Source organism: Calliphora vicina, chromosome 5, assembly GCF_958450345.1.
Source record: "Calliphora vicina chromosome 5, idCalVici1.1, whole genome shotgun sequence".
Taxonomy (NCBI): Eukaryota; Metazoa; Arthropoda; class Insecta; order Diptera; family Calliphoridae; genus Calliphora; species Calliphora vicina.
The window spans coordinates 30,596,319-30,616,407 of NC_088784.1; the positions used below are offsets into that span (position 1 = coordinate 30,596,319).

The 20,089-nt window shown below is 29.0% G+C and overlaps 1 protein-coding gene across 1 annotated transcript; it reads left to right on the forward strand.

Moving 5' to 3' along the window:
• Positions 1–99: 99 nt before the first annotated feature.
• On the forward strand, positions 100–18,955 carry LOC135961725 (sodium-dependent nutrient amino acid transporter 1-like). The gene is made up of 8 exons (XM_065513278.1): positions 100–341; positions 6,992–7,280; positions 7,342–7,588; positions 12,158–12,532; positions 12,598–12,787; positions 17,709–17,985; positions 18,057–18,233; positions 18,296–18,955. Exons 1-8 carry the CDS (start codon positions 243–245, stop codon positions 18,550–18,552), a joined length of 1,911 nt encoding a protein of 636 aa, XP_065369350.1. The 5' UTR covers positions 100–242; the 3' UTR covers positions 18,553–18,955.
• The last annotated feature ends 1,134 nt before the right edge of the window (positions 18,956–20,089 follow it).

Sequence of the window (20,089 nt, forward strand, 5' to 3'; positions counted from 1 at the left end):
ATGATGATGTTGATGTTATCTGAACTGAATGCTCTTATCATTTTGGGAATTCTCTACAAAACGTAAAGATCACTTCACACTTTGCTTATTATAAGACTGTCTGTCAATTGGACTCGATAAGTTATTCCGTGTCAACGTTTGAGTGAAAAATGTGCAAAAATTAAAAAAAAAAATAAAAAAATATTCCTTAAGAACAAATATATATAACTTAAGAACAAATAAAATAATACTTATTTAACAAAATGAGTAGAGAAAATAATGCTTTTGATAATCCTGGTTTTATGTCCTCCAAAGTGGACTTGATCACAATCAATTCGGCGGAAAGTGAAGAAAATATTGAAGTTAGTATTTTTGTTTAAAATTGTTTTATTTAAAGAATGATTAAACCAAAAAAAAATAAGTAAAAAAAGTGAATGAAAACAAATTTGTTTTTTTTATCATTTTAATGATGTGTGTAAATTTGTTTTGCTTGAATTACCCAGCATAATTTGTATGGGGTCTAGGCAAATATCATTTGTTTAAAACAAATTATTATTTGTTTAAAACAAATTATTATTTGTTTAAAACAAATTATTATTTGTTTAAAACAAATTATTATTTGTTTAGATAGCGTTCTGTGTGGGGCAGTGCTGCTAATTTAGCCATTTTCAATCTTATTTAGCCAGTAAAAAAATAATTTAGCCATTTTTATTTTCATTTAGCCATTTTATTTGTATGATTAGTTTTTTACATCCTATAATTTGCCTAACAACAGGCAACTGTAGTTGATATGAAACTTTAATTTGTGTATGCTTAGGTTATTTCGTTGTGAATATTTTGAAAAACAAAGGCAGTCTTCCTTTAAATTAAATATGTCTTCTTTGGATAACTAAATTACTTTGTTTTTCAGATTTTATTTTGTATGCTTAGGTTTTTGCATGGTCTGTAGTTTGCTTAACACCTGGCAACTTGAGTTGTCAGGTGTTTGGTCACCAACTGCTTTACACTAGAATGGGAGTTGTGTTAAAAGCGTAGAGAAATTATGAAATTAATGTTTCAAACAACGCTTCTTGATAAATAATCCCTTTTAACTTATTAAGCTTTAATTACACTGTCCAACAGCATCTTTGGAATAGAATAACGACCCTATAATTCTGTAAGGGCATGTTGAGTAGATAATTTTTTATATAATAAACTTATAGTCCAGTCTGAATTTTTATACTCTTCACCATGAGTGATAAGGGTATATATAATTTTATATTCTGGATCGTTATAGATAGCGAAGTCGATATAGCCATGTCCGTCTGTCCGTCTGTATGTTGAAATCAACTTTCCGTAGCCCCCAAATATCTTACATACATGATTCATACATCAATATATCTGGAATTCTTCCGGCTCGGTTACTATTTAAAAACGACAAGATCAGCCCACAAATGGCTGAGATATAAAGAAAAAACCGGGACAACCGGAAAACAAATAAATAAAAAAAATTGGAAAAAGCTTTTTCAAAAAAAAAATAAAAAACAATTTCGAAAAAAAAAATTTAAAAACAATTAAAAACAATTAAAAACAAATTAAATTTTGTTTACCTAAAATATTTATAAAAATTTATTTATTTTATTTATCGAAAAAAAATTAATGTCTGAGAGAATTCTTATTGTCTGAGTTGGGGATAACTTTTGTGGAAGATCATGACCCTCTATCTTCTCTCTTTAAGGGTAAATTTGACACTTTTTTTCGAGAAAATTAAAATATTCTACGAAAATTTTTGCCGGAAATTTTCAGTGTGGGTTACCAAAGATACCAACGTCGTAAATAAAGCTGTTTACTAGGGTATCCATTCGACTAATGATCGTTCGATTAATCGAATAATTTCTTACGAATAATTATTCGAACAATTTAAAAGTGGCCAGTTTCGAATAACGAATAATTCGAACAATTTTATGTAGAATAATCGAATAAAACGAATAAATGTTCATATATATTTAAATTTATTAAATTGCTTAAAATTTTTCGTAATTTCAAATTCAAATAAGTAATAATGACTCACAAAAATTGTATTGTTTCTGAAATTCGACAAATAACTAAAGACAAAGGGACTTTCGATCACTGTAGATGAGTATTCCGATAGCTCCTTTATAAATCTATAAATATTATTGCAAGAAGTTACAATTCTAAAAACAAATTTTTTAAAATTTTTAACTTAGGACTTGAACTAATGAAAATAAAAGGTACGGAATAAAATAATTGTTAGTTAGTTGGCGAAATATTAGAAGAATTGCAATTAATAATCAAAATTTTAACATAGATTAAAGTGGAGTTGAATGTGATGGAGAATGTAATTTTGAAACGGTCGTCGAAAGTGATATTGAGGATGGTTTCTAATGATTACATTGAAATAGATGAAGGCCATGATCTTAAAATATATGTATATAAGTGATATTATTAACCGTGTACTTTAGTGTTGCAAAATATTTAATAAATCGAATGATAAACACAAATATTGCAAACTAACGTTTTGTTGCAAGAAAAGCAAGGAGTTCGTCTTATACATGATGTTAAACATCGTTGCACATCTTTGTCTAACATGGTAATAAACTTTTTGCGTATTTGTAAATGCGTAAATCATGCACTACCTGACTTCAAATTAGCCACGTTCACTGGCAATGATATTAAACTTTGGACATATTCCCTTTATTGTGTAATTCCCCAAGACCACTTTATTAAGCAAAGATTCGTCAACGTTGATAGAGCTTGATGTATAATACAATATGTTATAAATAATTTAGAAATAGTGAATAATTAATTTACTAAAGAATTAGTTACTCAATTTAAAACGACATAATAATGAACGACATAAAAAAGTTCTTAATACTTTTATATTGTATTTGAATTCAGGATCATGTCCAACCATCTCAAATTTTTTAAACCATAGTTCCAAAACGAAAACTAAAGGGTTTGCTAGTCAATTGTTTTGTAGATTGTTCGGGAATTAATCTGATCAGAATGTTTCTGTTGAAAATTTAATGATGGACTTTGTTTTCGAATGTTTTTTAACATTATCAATACTTGAATTGTTAACTTTAACGTTATTTTTTGTTTTTCTTTAACAATAAAATATTAAAAAACCGGCATCAAAACTTCATTCTTTACTTTTTTAAAAAATTTAAATTATTCGAATAATTCGATTAATTTTAAACGTGTGATCGAATTATTCGAACAAGTTAAAATCTCTTATTCGAATTATTCATTTTATTCGAACAAGAGAAAAATCGAATAATTCGAATACCCTACTGTTTACGCTTAATTAGCAAAATGTAACGTCACATCAGGTCTCACTTTTTTAAAAAAATCGCCAAAAACAACTTGCTAACAGTTATCTCGCCCCTATAAAGTTACACACAAGGTTGAACATGTGAAAATTAACGTATTTTTTAAGATTTTTCCAAAACACATTTTGCATGGAATAATAAAGAATAACGTTAAAATTTTTCAAAAGAGAGCAAGCAATACAAGCTTTTTGCATAAGCAGTTGGTATTGGTGAAATCCTTAGGACTTGAGGATTAACAGTTTAGTGAGGTTAAATAATATCATGAATCTTTCGGACGTCATTTACCTTAGAAACTAGAAAATTATAATATAGGGATTTTCCATGGACACAAATATAAAATTTGAATTAATGTACAATTTTAACGGTTAAAGATATTATAACAAAATTTAGAAATCATGTAGATCGAAATGTTCTTAAATCAATGGTATCATAATTTTTGACATTTTTTATTTTCAAATACCAAAATTTCTAAAACGGGGAAAATGTGTTCCAAAAACATTTTGAAATCGTTTCGAAAAAACATTAATTGTTTACACGAAAGTATTACAAATATTTTATTTCTTTGTTGATTGATATTTTTCTGCAACCTTTATTTATATTTAATATTTTCTTGATATTTTTGTTTGCACAACACATTACAGGGAAAATTCGTTCTTTAGCCGTACTGTCAGTATGTGGAATAAGCTTCCTCCTGAAGTCTTTCCTGTCGCTTTCAATATAGGAAAATTCAAATCAAATGTCCACAAACACTACTCCCTCTATCCTCCCTCCCATAACCTATTTTCCTAGTTCCAACACAATGCTTTGCATGAGTAGGGGTCATCCCCTGACTGCTGGTTCAAGAAAAAAAATATTAAAATAAAAGTTTTTGAATTGTTTTAAACAAATTTTGAATACCGACCGTAAATCAAAAAAAATCATTGGTTTTTTTTTGAAAATCTAATACAAATTTTGTTTAGACAATGAAATTGTATTAGGATACTTGACAAATATTAATACTCAGTATTGCCGTCTATAAATACCTTAAACAAGATATGAGATTATACAAATATGGAACTTTTTTACTCATACCTATTTTTTTTTTTAATTCGTAAAGTTTGGAGAGGTATGGGGGCGACTAGGCCCGCTTAAGTGAGCCAAATTGTACTTTACATGCTTTTGCATTAGGTTTTGTTTTCGGATCATAAACAAATTTTATATAGTCCCGAAGAAAGTTTTTTTCCACAAAAGAAAAATATAGGGATTTTTTGGGAAAAAACTTAAAAAAGACGGCCATTTTTACATGTTCCAACTTTTGATGCATGTAACTTTTTATATGTACAAGATAACGGTTAGAAAGTTGTTTTGATTTTATTCAGAATTTTATAGCAGAAATAGCTGATATTTTTAAAAAAAATTTCGACCCTCCATAGCTAATATCTAAAAAACAAAAAAAAATAAATCGAGTAGAATTATAAACAAGTAAGAGTGCTATATTCGGCTGTGCCGAATCTTATATACCCTTCACCAAATTATACTTCAAAATTTTAAATATTTTTAGGTAAACAAAATTAAATTTTTTTTCCAGTTGTTTTTTGAATTTTTTGAAAAAAAAAATTTTTCGATTGTTATTTTAAATTTTTTGTTTTTTTTAAATTTTAAAATTTTTTTTTTTTAAATTTAAAATTTTTTTTTTTTTAAATTTAAAAAATTTTTTTTTTTAAATTTAAAATTTTTTTTTTTTTTAAATTTGAAAATTTTTTTTTTTTAAATTTTAAAATTTTTTTTTTTTTAAATTTTAAAAATTTTTTTTTGTTTTTTAAATTTTTTTTTAAAAAAAAAAAATTCGGGTTCAAAATTCTTTTCCCGATTTTGACCCATTGTAGGTCCAACTTACTATGGTCTTATATACGTCGTTGCAAATGTCTTTGAAATATCTATCATTAGATATCCATATTGTCTATATTAGTGTCTTAGTAATCCAGATATAGGTAAAAAAATAGGTCACAAATCGAGGTTGTCTTGGTTTTTTCCTCATATCTCAGCCATTTGTGGACCGATTTTGCTGATTTTAAATAGCAAAATTCTCGAAAGCATGTCTGACAGAATTATTGAAGATTTGGATCCCGAAGATATCTGGGGTCTTCTGAAAACTGATTTCAACAGACAGACAGACAGACAGACAGACAGACAGACGGACAGACAGACAGACAGACGGACATGGCTTAATCGACTCCGCTATCTATAAGGATCCAGAATATACTTTATAGGGTCGGAAATGAAAAATGTAGAAATTACAAACGGAATGACAAACTTATATATACCCTTCTCACGAAGGTGAAGGGTATAAAAATAAATAAATAAACCTAAATATCTCTTGAACTAAAAGAGAAAACTTACATAGGTATGCACGTTTTTGTAGATCTCCTTAAGGACTATTTATATTTAAAATTTCAGATCCTTCGAATCATACTTGAATTAAAAAATATGAGACCCGAGATGGTGTGTAATTTTGCTAATTAATCGTAAAGCGCTCTATTTGGAACTTTTGTGTCTTTGGTGACCCCCACTAAAATTTTCCGACAAAAATGTTCGTAATATATTTTAATCCTTTAATGTCCTTTTTGAAAGGACTTTTTTAATTTTCTCAAAAAAAGGTTCACATTGACCCCTAAAGAGATGATAGAGGGTGTGAACCTTCCACAAAAATGATTCCCATAAAATTCCAGAATATAACTCTGACAATAAGAATTCTCTCAGACATTAAATTACAGCATTTTTATACCCTACACCACCATAGTGGGGAGGGTGTTATGCGTTTGTGCAGATGTTTGTAACGCCCAAAAATATTGGTCTAACACCCACCTTAAAGTATACCGATCGACTTAGAATCACTTTCTGAGTCGATTAAGCGATGTCCGTCCGTCTGGTTGGCTGGCTGGCTGGCTGTCCATGTAAACCTTGTGCGCAGAGTACAGGTCGCAATTTTGAAGATATTTCGATGAAATTTGACACATATTATTTTTTCGGCTCAAGGACCAAGCCTATTGAAACTGGCTGAAATTGGTCCATTATTTCACCTAGCCCCCATACAAATGTCCTCCCGAAATTGGACTTTATCGGTCATAAATGTTTAATTTATATATGTATCTCCACAAATTCCGCTCCAAATAAGTTTTATATACCCAAATTCATGTCACCAAATTTTGGTACAATCGGTCCATAATTAGTCATAGCTCCCATATAGACCCGCTTCCGAAAATCACTTTAACGTGCATAAATCGCTTAAAAATGTTGGTAAACACACAAAATTCAACATGGTTAACTTTAATATAGACATAACTCACACGACCTAATTTTATGGTGATCGGTCCTTAATTGGTCATAGCCCCCATATAAGGCCCACTTCCGAAAATCACTCAAAAATATAAATTATTAAAATTTTAAAAGAAATTTTTTTTTGTTCTTTTACTTAGTGTAGGGTATTATATGGTCGGGCTTGACCGACATGGCCTTTCAGAATTATCGCTATTCTGTTCCAATCAAAAAGTCTCAATTTGTTGGACAGTGTTATTTACTTAAAATAAAAACTAATTGCAATTATGCTTTTAATATTAAAATTGAAGATCCTTATGAAATTATAATTTCTTTTTTTAATATTATATATTAATTTTACTTTAAAATTTAACTATTTACTTTAGAAAACCTGTGACTCCATACCCAACAATGAATCTCAAACACCACCCAGCCGCGGTCATTGGGGAAGTGGTGTGGAATTCTTAATGTCCTGCATTGCCCTGTCCGTAGGCTTGGGCAATGTCTGGCGTTTTCCCTTTATTGCATTGGAAAATGGTGGTGGTGCTTTCCTAATACCCTACATAATAGTATTATTTCTGGTGGGTAAACCCATCTATTATTTAGAAATGATATTAGGTCAGTTTTCCAGTCGAGGCGGTGTAAAAGTATTCGATTATGCGCCCATAATGAGAGGTAATTTGAAATCATAACTTTAGCTAAAGGAAAATATTAATTTTTTCTAAACATCTCTTAGGTATTGGTTATGGTCAGGTCATGTCTACGTTTTTCATAGCCACCTATTACGCCTCTCTAATGGCTTTGACGTTACGTTATTTAATTTTATCATTTTATGCGATATTACCTTGGAGCTATTGTCGCGATGAATGGGGTGATCAATGTATAGACTCCAGATTAAAGGGCGAGGATTCATTGGAGACGCAAGTGACAACAGAGGCAATTAATGGTTCGATTAAGAAGACATCAGCGGAGCATTTCTTTTTGTAAGTTTTATTATTATTACGATTTATTTTAGTAAACTGTGATGATTTAATGGAGTCCTTCACACAAAAAGTGGAAATAAATTTCTAATTTCATATGTTTCCTTTGTAAGAAATATATTTGTAACACGAAACATTATTATTTTGTTAACTTTATCATAGTCTATTAGTATCAACAATATAGTATCTCTAAGTGGCCAGATTTTTGAATTCGAAGCATTATTATTGTATGCTTAGGTTATTTCAGTAATTACTAGGCTATTCAATTAATCGGGTTTCTGTTTTAATCGTTTAATCGTGAAAATAATTAATCGGGGGTTTGATTTAATCGGTTAATAATCGGTTAATTTTAAATTATTCGATTAACCGAATAATTTCTATTTTAATTTAAAACTGAAAATAAAACCACGAATTTTGTATACTTATTTAAGCATTTTATTAACAAAAAGAACAAAACAAACAAAACATAACAATTCAACAAAAAAGTTACTAATAGCTAAAAAAAATATGGTATTTGAGATCCTTTTTGTAACACATGTTAGTTTTTTTTCTTTAGTTTTAACAAAAATCTCTCTCGAGGGCCTATATTCAAAATCCTCTATCTTTGATTTTCACGAAAATTACTTTTTGATGATAAAATGTTCAGTAAAACAGCCCTCTATCTTACACAAATAATTTTTCTGAATGCAAAACCCTCTATCTTTTCAAAAAAAATATTTTCAAATATTTTTTTGAAATAATTTCTTAAATCAAACTTCAAAAAAATTTACAAAAACAAAATAATTTTTTCTATAATTTTTTTGTTTAATATTGTATTAACGCTATCTGAAATAAATCAAGTTATCTTAAATAAATCACGTTAAAAACTGACAGATGGCATAAATGAAATCAAAATAATTAATTTATATTAAAGTGCAAAACCCTCTATCTGATCATTTCATACATACACATTGAATATTTTTGAAAAGGAAAACCCTATATCTATCATAAAGTCCACAATAATGCAAAATTTTAAAAACAAATTATATATGAGAATTCAGTAGCACAGTGGTCCAAATGCTCAATCTAGCCGGAAAAAAGTCTTTTGAAAAGCCGTATCGACATAAAACTTTGTACTTTGTATATTTCATCAGTATAAACAATCTGAGAAAAAAAATTTTTGGGCATGAATGTGTGTTTTTGTATGTACATTTTTTCGTGGGTTTGGTTGAAGCCTATAAACGGCGAAATGGCTGGACCGATTTTCCTGAAATTTTCACACCGCCTTTCTGTATGTGTTGAAGGAATTAAAGGATACCATTCATTAAAAAATTTGAAGCGGGCAAAATGCCACGCCAACCTTAAAAATAACAATACAGCTCCTTCCTTGTAATGGACATGTTAAACTCTAAATGAAATAAAAATCGTTGAGGCAAAAAGTGGCAGCTAACTTTTTACACATTAAAAAGCTACATATATATAGATGACGACAACATAAAAACTAAAGCTTAACTCTGTTAAATTACCATTTGAAATTCTAATAGAATTTGGACATTGAACAAAAATTTCACATTTAAAACACACATGTACATAATTGCATTTTTATACCCTTCACCTTCGTGAGAAGGGTATATATAAGTTTGTAATTCCGTTTGTAATTTCTACATTTTTCATTTCCGACCCTATAAAGTATATATATTCTGGATCCTTATAGATAGCGGAGTCGATTAAGCCTTGTCCGCCTGTCTGTCTGTTGAAATCAATTTTCTGAAGACCCCAGATATCTTCGGGATCCAAATCTTCAATAATTCTGTCAGACATGCTTTCGAGAATTTTGCTATTTAAAATCAGCAAAATCGGTTCACAAATGGCTGAGATATGAGGAAAAAACCAAGACAACCTCGATTTTTTACCTATATCTGGATTACTAAGACATTAATATAGACAATATGGATATCTAATGATAGATATTTCAGACATTTGCAAAGTTGGACCTACAATGGGTCAAAATTGAAAAAAAAAATTTTTAACCAGAATTTTTTTTCACAAAAAAAATTGAATAAACAAAAAAAAATTTTTTAAAATTTAAAAAAAAAATGTTAAAATTTAAAATAACAATTGAAATTTTTTTTTCCAAATAATGAAAAAAACAACTGGAAAAAAAATAAAATTTTGTTTATCTCAAAATATTTAAAGTTTTGAAGTATAATTTGGTGAAGGGTATATAAGATTCGGCACAGTCGAATATAGCACTCTTACTTGTTTTTCTAAACAGAACATATTTTATGAAAAATTTAAACAGTGATTTTTACTCTTACCTTTGTTATATTAATTACACCAACAATTTTTTTTTAATTGTTCTTATTATTTTTTGACGACAATTTCACTTGCACTGTTAAATGTCGCTTGAGATATTAATTTTTTAACAAAGTGGCAATTACTTGTTTTTGAAGCAATGTATCAATGCTAGTGTAGCTATTTAAAGAAAAAAAAATATGCCGTTATGTACTATGGACAATTGTCAACATATTACCATACAAAAAATTTGCTTTTGAAACATTTAAACAAAATTACTTTTTTCCGGCTAGATTGAGCATTTTGACCACTGTGAGTGGGTGATTTTAAAAAATATTGTAGAATACCGAATTTTAATAACCCAAGTAATACGCGAAAAAACTGTTTTTTTGGCTCTCCTGAAAAGTTGTGTTCTTATGTTGGAGAAATCGATGATAAAGAATATCTAATGTCTCAGTTCTTTTTTTAGTTTTTTCTAATTATATAAAATCCTCCATTACTTTTAATAGTTTCTTTAAGTTCTGATAAAAGATTTATTAGGACAAAGCTAATCATTGAACATTCTAGAAAAAAAGGTCATTTTCCAATTCTTTAGTTTCAGTTTTGGAGCTATACTTCAAAAAACTATTGCTAGAAGGGAACGTTCATGAGTTAAGAAATAAATTGTGTTTTTAAAAGTATACATATTTCTATATAAAGTTAAAAAAGAAGTTTCGGTTAATCGACTCGAATCGAAATCGAATTAATTGGTTTAACCCTTTCGCTACATTGTATCCATATGGATACAGTTTAGATTTTTGCACATAACTTCGACATTTATGAATATTTTTAAAAAATAGTTTTTGAGTCTATTTTTGGAATATATTTAGAGATGTTTACAATTTATTTCATTGAATTATCGCTATGCGTGTTCGATTGATAGCAATTTGAAAATGTGTGAAAATAGATTTTTGAATCCAAATTATTTTTTTCAAAAAAGTGCCTTCGATTTTTTGCATATAAAATTTTTAAAAACTATAATTTTGTAATAAAAATGATTTAGAATGCTTAAAAATATATTAGGGAAATACAAATATAAAAAATATTAAAATAAAAATCACTGGGGGCTTCAGGATAAGCTTCCAGGACTAAAAATTTAATTTGGAATAACGGATAAACCAGGATACGTAGGACCTTAATATTAATATCAGTCAATATTGATATCAATACCAACCATATAATATACTTAAAACATCTATTAACACGTCCAGTTAAAACTTGTAGCGAAAGGGTTAATTGTTATTTGAAATTCGGCAATTTTAAATTATTCGAACAGTTAACCAACCAAAATTAATCGGTTAACCGATTAACGGTTATTCGACTGAATACCCTAGTTATTACTTAGTTTTATTTTTCTTTCTCAGATGTTTGCTTAGGTTATTTCGTTTTGAATATTTTGTTAAACAGGCCGTGTATATCTACAGATAAAATATAATTTCATAGTATCACAAAATTACTTTGTTTTTTACTTTTTATTTTGTATGCTTAGATTTTTCATAGGCAAGTCTTGTTGCAATTTAATAGAAAAATAGGACATGTTTTTTATACCAAAATATTTTCCGTAAAAATACCTTACAGAAAAACATAAAATGGTTGTACATATGTTCTTAAAGAAAGTTTTTTTTAATAAAAAAAGAGTTAAGTCATCTTTTCGCCCAATAAACAGCAACATTTTTTTAATTGAAAATCGTTTAGTTTTGGATCCATAATTGATATTGCTCTGAAAACTTTTCTATATTATTAGTAATTTAGTTGTCTAACTAACGAAAAAATTCGATTCCAGTCGGCCCAAAAGTACGTATTATACTTATAAAAAAGTGTACCAAGATAAGGCAAAATTTTTAAATTTAAATTTTGAAATGCCTATAATTCGGAAATAGGAGATAAATAGCACACGAGATTCAAGATTTAGCCAAGCGCTTTCCAAAAATATAAAAATCTTTGAAATCGGATGGGAAACAAATGGCACGTGTTTAAAAAGTGTACATGTTGATGTAACCCTACTTTGAGCCCCCATAGCTAATGCAACTGCATCCTGCATATTTATTATTTCTTTACATGCTTCACGAATCTTTTTCATTTAAGGCCACTAATTAATTAATTTTCGAATAAATTACACAATGAAATACTAAGTCTTCATTGCTATTAGTGATTTATACAAATAAACAACTAAGGAAATCTTATTCGACTGAAAAAATCTTATTATACATCAAGAACTCAACAACAACTTTAATATATTCGTTTTTCTTTTCTCAACAGCAAAGTAATTTTACACGAAACACCCGACATAGACGATGGCATTGGTGCCCCCGATTGGTATTTGGCTCTCACATTGGCCTTTTCCTGGGCTGTCATTGTATCGATTGTTATACGTGGCATCAAAACTTCCGGAAAAGCCGCCTATTTCTTAGCTCTATTTCCATATCTTATTATGTTGGTGCTGTTAGTGCGCTCCTTAACTTTGCCTGGAGCATTTGATGGTGTTTTGTATTTCCTTAAACCACAATGGGATAAATTACTCGACGCTAGTGTTTGGTATGCTGCAGTTACTCAAGTATTCTTCTCGTTAACTGTTTGCTATGGTATTATAGTAATGTATTCCTCATACAATCGGTTTGATCACAATATTGCCAGGTGAATATTAATTTTAAATTAAATATTAGTGTTTGTTATTTATAAATATTTGTTATACATTTCAGGGATTGCACGATTGTAACTACTTTGGATACCTTTACATCTCTACTCTCGGGTATTATTATCTTTGGCATTTTGGGTAATTTGGCTCATGAAACGGGCACTACGGATATTAGAAGTGTAGTGAAGGGTGGACCTGGCTTGGCGTTTATTTCATATCCAGATGCTATAGCAAAATTTACAATGGTGCCACAAGTAAGTTTGATTTACTGTAAAAGAAGTAATATTTACAAGCATTTATATGATTATTTTTATTATTTGTTTAATATTACGAAAACTCCTGATATTTTAGAAACTGCTTCTCCAATCCAAGAATCCAATCATTGCACATAGGTCTGGCGAACCACATTTTTTGGCCAAAACTCAAAACTCTTTTTCCTATATTTGTTGTTAGGATGTAGTAGCAAACACTTCAGATAAACAAAAAAAATATTTTGTTTTTACAAACTTCAATTAACCGTTATTCTATGAAGGGAGAAAGTTCAATGTTTTAAGTGCAGTGGTAAACTGAAACACGTGGTGTAATTTTTTGTTTTCTTTGAGTCACATATTACACGAAAATAAATAAACTTTTTAAGTCAGTTAGTTATGGATATTAATGACGATGGAAAGTAGTTAAATTTTTAATACTGAAATATTCAATAAAAATTATGGTAATAAGAAATTACATAAAAAACTTTCATAACCTAAAAATCAGTGATTTTAACTTTTTATAAAAAAAAATAGTATATAACTTATATAATTTCAACCGATTTCAACCAACCAAAAACGCACAAAATTACAGTGATATTTTGTGCTTACGAATCATCAATAACTTTCTGCTAGTTTTTGCTTATTTTGAAGAAATCAATTTTTGTTTCAGGATACTTTTACTTTAAAAATTGTGATTTACTCATAATTATATAATGTATATAACATACATAATTTCAACCGATTTCAACGAACCAAAAACGCACAAAATTACAGTGATATTTTGTGCTTAGGAATCATCCATAACTTTCTGCTAGTTTTTGCTTATTTTTAAGAAATCAATTTTTGTTTCAGGATACTTTTACTTCAAAAATTGTGATTTACTCAGAATTTGGCAGAGTGGAAGTAAAAACAAAAAAAAAATTAAATTATTAAAAACTTAAAAAAAATTATGTTTTTTGTTATTAATTGTATCATTTGTATGAATTTATGTATATAAGTGAATATTTTAGTTTTGGCCAAAAAAGTGGGTCGCCAGACCTATGTGCATTGTTGGAATCGGTTTTGAAAACGACAGAAAAAGTACAATGGTCTCGTGACATCGAAAGTTATCTGTTTTATATTCGATCTAGAATTAAATTCTTTATCGATTAAACAAAATATTACATTGGATTTCATAAGTTAAATGTACCTCTTTTGTCGTTTTCAAAACCGATTCTATGACAACCCCGATTATTTTACCAGCCCCTATGAACATTACGTGCGAAGTTCTAAAAAAATTTTTCATAACCAAATTTGGTATGCAGTCTTCTACTTTCAAAATTTTCGGTTTGAGTAAAAATGTGCGGTCCATGCCCTCTTTTTTGTGGTGTGCCGCCCATAAGGGGGATTATCGAAAAACAATTTTTTACTAACATTTCTATAAACCTTAGAACAAATCGCACTTTAACAACAAGAGGATAAAAATTACCATGAACGGATATAGAGTTCAAAATAGTTTTATCAAAATGGGTATTCTGTTCGGTGCAAAAAATTATCTTCAGCGATAGGCCCATTTCCAATGCATCCCGAAAAATTGGCCGTAGTTGAGGAACATCTGGGAAATTTTTATTTTTTAGCTAATTTTTTAATCTAACTTCTTGATTGACCTTCTCATAATCCCCATATTGCTGTGGTACTTTTTAACCATTTTTCCAACGCAGAATTTTTTTTTCAGAATTTGCCAAACTTCACATTCTTCCAGAGCCTAGCCAGTATTCAGTATATATACTGAATATCTATATTTTAATTTCTCTATAAAATGAGATATCTATAACTTCCGACTTCTTCCAATTAATCATCATCAAATTTAAATTTAACAAGTAAGAGGGCTGTGCCGAATCTTATTTTTTAATTTTTTGGAATTTTTTTTTTCAAATTGTTTTGTATTTTTTTTTAATTTTTTTAATTTTAGAATTTTTTTTTTGTTTTTTCAATTTTGTTTTTTTTAATATTTAGCGAAAAAAAAACCTGTTTCGATTTTGACCCATTGCAGGTCCAACTTACTTTGGTCTTATATACGTCGTTGCAAAGGTCTTTGAAATATCTATCATTAGATATCAATATTGTCTATATTAATGACTTAGTAATCCAGATATAGGTCAAAATAGGTCAAAAATCGAGGTTGTCCTGGTTATTTCCTTATTTCAGCCATTTGTGAACCGATTTTCTCGATTTTAAATAGCAACCGAGTCGGAAGATATTGATGTATGAATCGTGTATGTAAGTTATTTGGAGGCTTCGGAAAGTTGATTTTAACAGACAGACAGACCGATGTACATGGCTTAATCGACTCCGCTATCTATAAGGATCCAGAATATATATACTTTATAGGGTCGGAAAATTATATTGTGGAAATTACAAACGGAATGACAAACTTATATGTATATACCCTTCTCACGAAGGTGAAGGGTTTAATAAAATATAGAAAGTATGTGGAAATCCGAATATAACGGTAACCAATTTAATTCAAAGTATAAAGTTTCAAAATTTGTTAAATTTTTTTCCGCTTACATTGGATTAATGGAGCTAAGTCCATTAATGAACTGATTCTTTTAAAATCTTGTGGTCTTATTTTAAATTATATGAATCTTAGTTATGCAGAATTTAAAGCTATCACTAAAAAGGTCCAAAATTTCGACTTGTGTTTCTAACACAAGATTTAAATCCACAGAGAAAATAAATTATATATATAAAAGAGTAACGTTACTGACTGACTGATTCATCATCGCACAGCCCAAACGGCTGAAGCTAGAATCACGAAATTTTAACTGTGGGTTCCTCCCTCCCCAAAACGATCCGATAAGAAGGGATTTTAGGAAATTCGAACGTTTAGTGGTAAAAAGGGTAAAAACGGGTAAATTCGGTAACCTTATATCTTCAAAACTAATAAAGATACAAAAAAACTTAAAATAGGATGTTACTCCATTTGAAAAATAAGCTGACAGGTGTTTCGTACTTTTTGGAAATTCAAAACTTTTAGGGGAGAAAACTGGTAAAAACTGTATTTTGGTACTTTTTTTGCACCCTATGTATCTTTTAAACCAATAAACATGAAACAAATTTTAAATCGTATTCTTTAATTAACAAAAAATAAAAAATATAAGTTTGGTACTTTTTGGAAATTCGAACCCTTAAGGGATAAAAATTGTATTTATTTTTGGTACTTTTTCATAAAATATGTTTTTCTATAATTTGACATAGATATACGAATATTTTATTATGAGCTCCCACCACGATACAGAAATTTACATTAAATACAGAAATTTACGTACAAAAATTAACTAACTGGGTGTTATTTGGAACTCGAGTGCCAAGGTGTATATTGGGCCAAATCCGGGTAAACAGTTTGGTACTTTTTTTAAAACATATTTTTTCTTGGGCACATTAACACAGATTTTAATATTTTGAGACATGTCTGTAGCATAAACAATTTTGGCAATATGGAATATTTTTAAAGTTCGAACTTGATTGTTTCAAGGAAGAAAAGGGAAATTGGTACTTTTCTCCTAATGGTACTTTATTAATATTTTAAATTATATCACTTATCGACATTAAAGTTAGCTGACATGTATCTGATTGAAATTAGTGTTAGAAATAAGGGATTAACAATTAACAATGGACTTAGAAACATGAAATTAAGCATACTCGGTCCTAAGTCAGTGAGAATTGTAGGGGAGGCTTTTTGGTACTTTTTCTTTATTCGAATGGTACTTTTTTAATTTCTTCACCAATGAACCTAGAAACATGAAATAAAGCTTATATGGACCGGAGTGAGTGGGAACCCACAAGTGCCTGATTTTTTTTTATATATTGCAGCGGTACTTTTTTTAATTTTCTGTAATAATGGACATAAAAATATGAAATTAATCGTATATGTTCTAAAGTGAGTGAGAATTCTAGGGGAGACTTTTTGGTACTTTTTCTTTTTCTAATGGTACTTTTTTGAATTTTCTATAACAATGAACTTAGAAACATGATATTTAGCATATATGGTCCTAAGTGAGTGAGCATTCTAGAGATAGACTTTTTGGTACTTTTTCTTTATTCGACTTTTTGTAATTTCTTCACCAATTAACCTAAAACCATGAAATTAAGCTTATATGGGAGTGAGTGGGAAACCACAAGTGGGGAGTTTTTGGTACTTTTTATATATTCTAATGGTACTTTTTGAATTTTCTGCAATAATGGACATAGAAATATGAAATTCGGCGTGTATGGTCCCAAGTGAGTGAAAATTCAAGGCCATACTTCTTGATACTTTTTCTTTGTTCTCATAGGTACTTTTTTGAATTTACTATAATAACGGACCTAGAGTTTCCAAAAAACCGAAGAATTTCAAAACCGCGGTTTCGTTTTTTTTTTTTTGGTTTTGTGATAATTTTTAAATATTAATTGTTATAGAAACAAAATTAGTTGATAATATAGGAAAGGCTATACAAATTTAAAATTCAAACTTGACGGGTTATGGTTTAGTGAGTGCTGAATGAGTGCAAAAGTGATAATCAATGGTACCATTTGTTTATTGCAATGGTACTTTTTGAATATTTTATAATAATAAACCCAAAAATTTAAAATTAGGCACACATGATTCTGAATGAATTTGAATTCACAAATGGTGACTTTAGTGGTAACTTTCTTTTGCATTTTCTATAATAATGGACCCAGAAATATGAAGTTAGACATTTACAATCAGATTCACAAAGGGAAACTTAATAGTACTATTTCACTCTTCTACTTGGGGTGGCGAAGCGAACCGGGTCAGCTAGTTCCGAATATAATTTAAGCTGCTGGGCCATTAGTTTTAGGCGTAACTAACCTATAAAAAAACCTATAAAATTTATTTAAAAATTCTTACCTAATTATTTTCATTCATTAAAAATTTCAGATTTTTTCCGCCCTATTCTTTCTCATGATGTTTATTTTGGGTGTCGGCAGTAATGTGGGCGTCATTACCAGTGTTATAACGGTGGTATGTGAACTCTTTCCCAACATTAAAAGATGGCACATAGTAATTGGAATATGTATAGCATCCTATTGTTTTGGACTGATGTATGTAACACCAGGAGGACAATATATGTTAAACTATATTGATTTCTATGGTGTAACCTTTGTGGCCATAGTATTGGGTATATTAGAATTAATATCGGCGGGTTGGGTCTATGGTAAGTCCACTCAATAACATCAATAATTAAAAACCTAGATATAAACAAGTTTTATTTTATTTATTAATCAGGTGTTAAAAATATTTGCCGTGATATACAGTTTATGTTGAATATCAAAACGTCCCTATATTATAGATTGTGCTGGAGTATTATTACGCCTGCTTTTATGACAGCGATTTTAATTTACACTTTGGTGGAGTATAAACCTTTGGATTATAATGGTGTTAAATATCCCGCATATCTTTATGGTAATTTGTTGTAATTTTGTTTATATAATTCAAAATATTAATTAGATTTTAAACCTATTTAGTTATAGGTTGGTGTATCTCAGCCTTTGCCATTTGCCAACTGTTTGTATGGGCCTTTATTGCTACCTACAAGAGACCTGAAGCCAGACTTTGTGATCGCATCAAAAATGCCTTTAAACCTTCTACATATTGGGGCCCTATTGATCCATCCACGCTTAAATTGTATAACCAGTCAATAGATGAATCAAATATTGCTGCATCTTTAGGAGGTACAAAAACGGGCTTTTGGTATAAAATCTATGACAACATATTTAATTAAAAATATATGTGTACTTGCATACATAATTATATTATTTAAAAACTATATTAGTTTATTTAAATTCAAATATATTTATAAGTTTTATATAGATTTAGCAATAAATATTGTAAAAAACATAGATTAGAAAAAACGAAAAACTATTTCCATAAGTTTGCAATCGATTCTAAAAGCCAAAATTAAAATTTACTTAGTTTTAAGGTGCCATTTCTACAAGTCTTATATCGTGTACCGCACACTTTTATGTCCGTGAGTACTAATAGTAAAAACAGTTCAAAAATAAAAGAATATTAAATAGAAACAAATTTAATAAAATATGTTTAAACAGGAAATTTTTTAATAATTTGTTTGTAAAGTAACAGTAAATAAAAATACAAAATTATTAATTTAACAATTAAAAGAGCTATATTAGGCAGTGCCGAATCTTTTTTTTCCGATTTTGACTCATTGTAGGGTCTTATACACGTCGCACAGTGGCGCCCGTAGAATAAGTGAGGTTGCAAAAATCAAAATTTCGCGTGTCCCTAAAAAATATTGAATAAACCTCTTTTACAGTAAATTGTCCAACGATTTCAAAAATGCTACTTTTATTACAATCAGATTTTTGGTTCAGAAGATATAGCTCTTCAAAGTTGACTGGTTTTAGTTTTCAAAAAAACGGACAATTTTTAGGTAATTTGGTCCGCTTTCAGATACAATATATAGAAAACTATGTAACTGATCGTCATTATTTTTGATACTTTTGATAGATATATTTATTAAGAAAAGAATAAACAAAAATTGTACTGTTTTCTTTGTATTTGTCCAGGTAAATCGATATTTGCCAACTATCCATTTTTTCAATATTTCTCAACTTTTAAGGAAAATAAAAAAAAACTAACAATTTCTATATTTGCCATATTTTCAAAATAAGTTCTTTGATTAATGCAAAAATTCCCAGCTGCCCGTCCTTGCCCCATTTTTTGCTAGAGGTAAAATTGTCAAAAAAGACATGGTTCCAAACGATATTTACCAACTATACATTTTTTCAATATTTCTAAACTTTGATGGAAAATAAAAAAAACTATCAATTTCTATATTTGCCATATTTTCAAAATAAGTTCTTTGATTATTCCTTTACCTAATGCAAAAATTTCCAGCTGCCTGTTCTTGCCCCATTTTTTGCGAGGTAAAATTTTGAAAAAAGACATGGTTTCAAAAATGACATATTAAAGATTTATTTTTTAATCTTTTCTGGAATAATTTTAAATCATAAAAACCCTTAAAAAGAAACATACAAAATTTTAAAAAATATTTTATTTTACTTCCCATAAAATTGTTTTTTCCACTTTGCTAACCCATAAGTAGGCACCTGAAAGGCGTAGAACCATTTTCAAACACTCATTTCATAGGCTGATCAATTATCATATGCCCTTTAAATTTTTTGATTATCTCATTTGGTTTAAAAGTTATGATTTTTGCAACGAAAAAAATCAAATGGCGCCACTGTGCGTCGCACAGTGGGGGATCTGAAAAAAAAGTGGAAATAAATCTGTAACTT

What these genes read in the sequence shown, in the direction of transcription:
- LOC135961725 (XM_065513278.1), top strand. Translation starts at nt 243, where the DNA reads ATGAGTAGAGAAAATAATGCTTTTGATAATCCTGGTTTTATGTCCTCC. An exon ending in TCAGCGGAGCATTTCTTTTT is followed by an intron (nt 7,589 to 12,157) that starts GTAAGTTTTATT and finishes TTTTCTCAACAG; the next exon opens with CAAAGTAATTTTACACGAAA. An exon ending in ATATCCCGCATATCTTTATG is followed by an intron (nt 18,234 to 18,295) that starts GTAATTTGTTGT and finishes AAACCTATTTAG; the next exon opens with TTATAGGTTGGTGTATCTCA.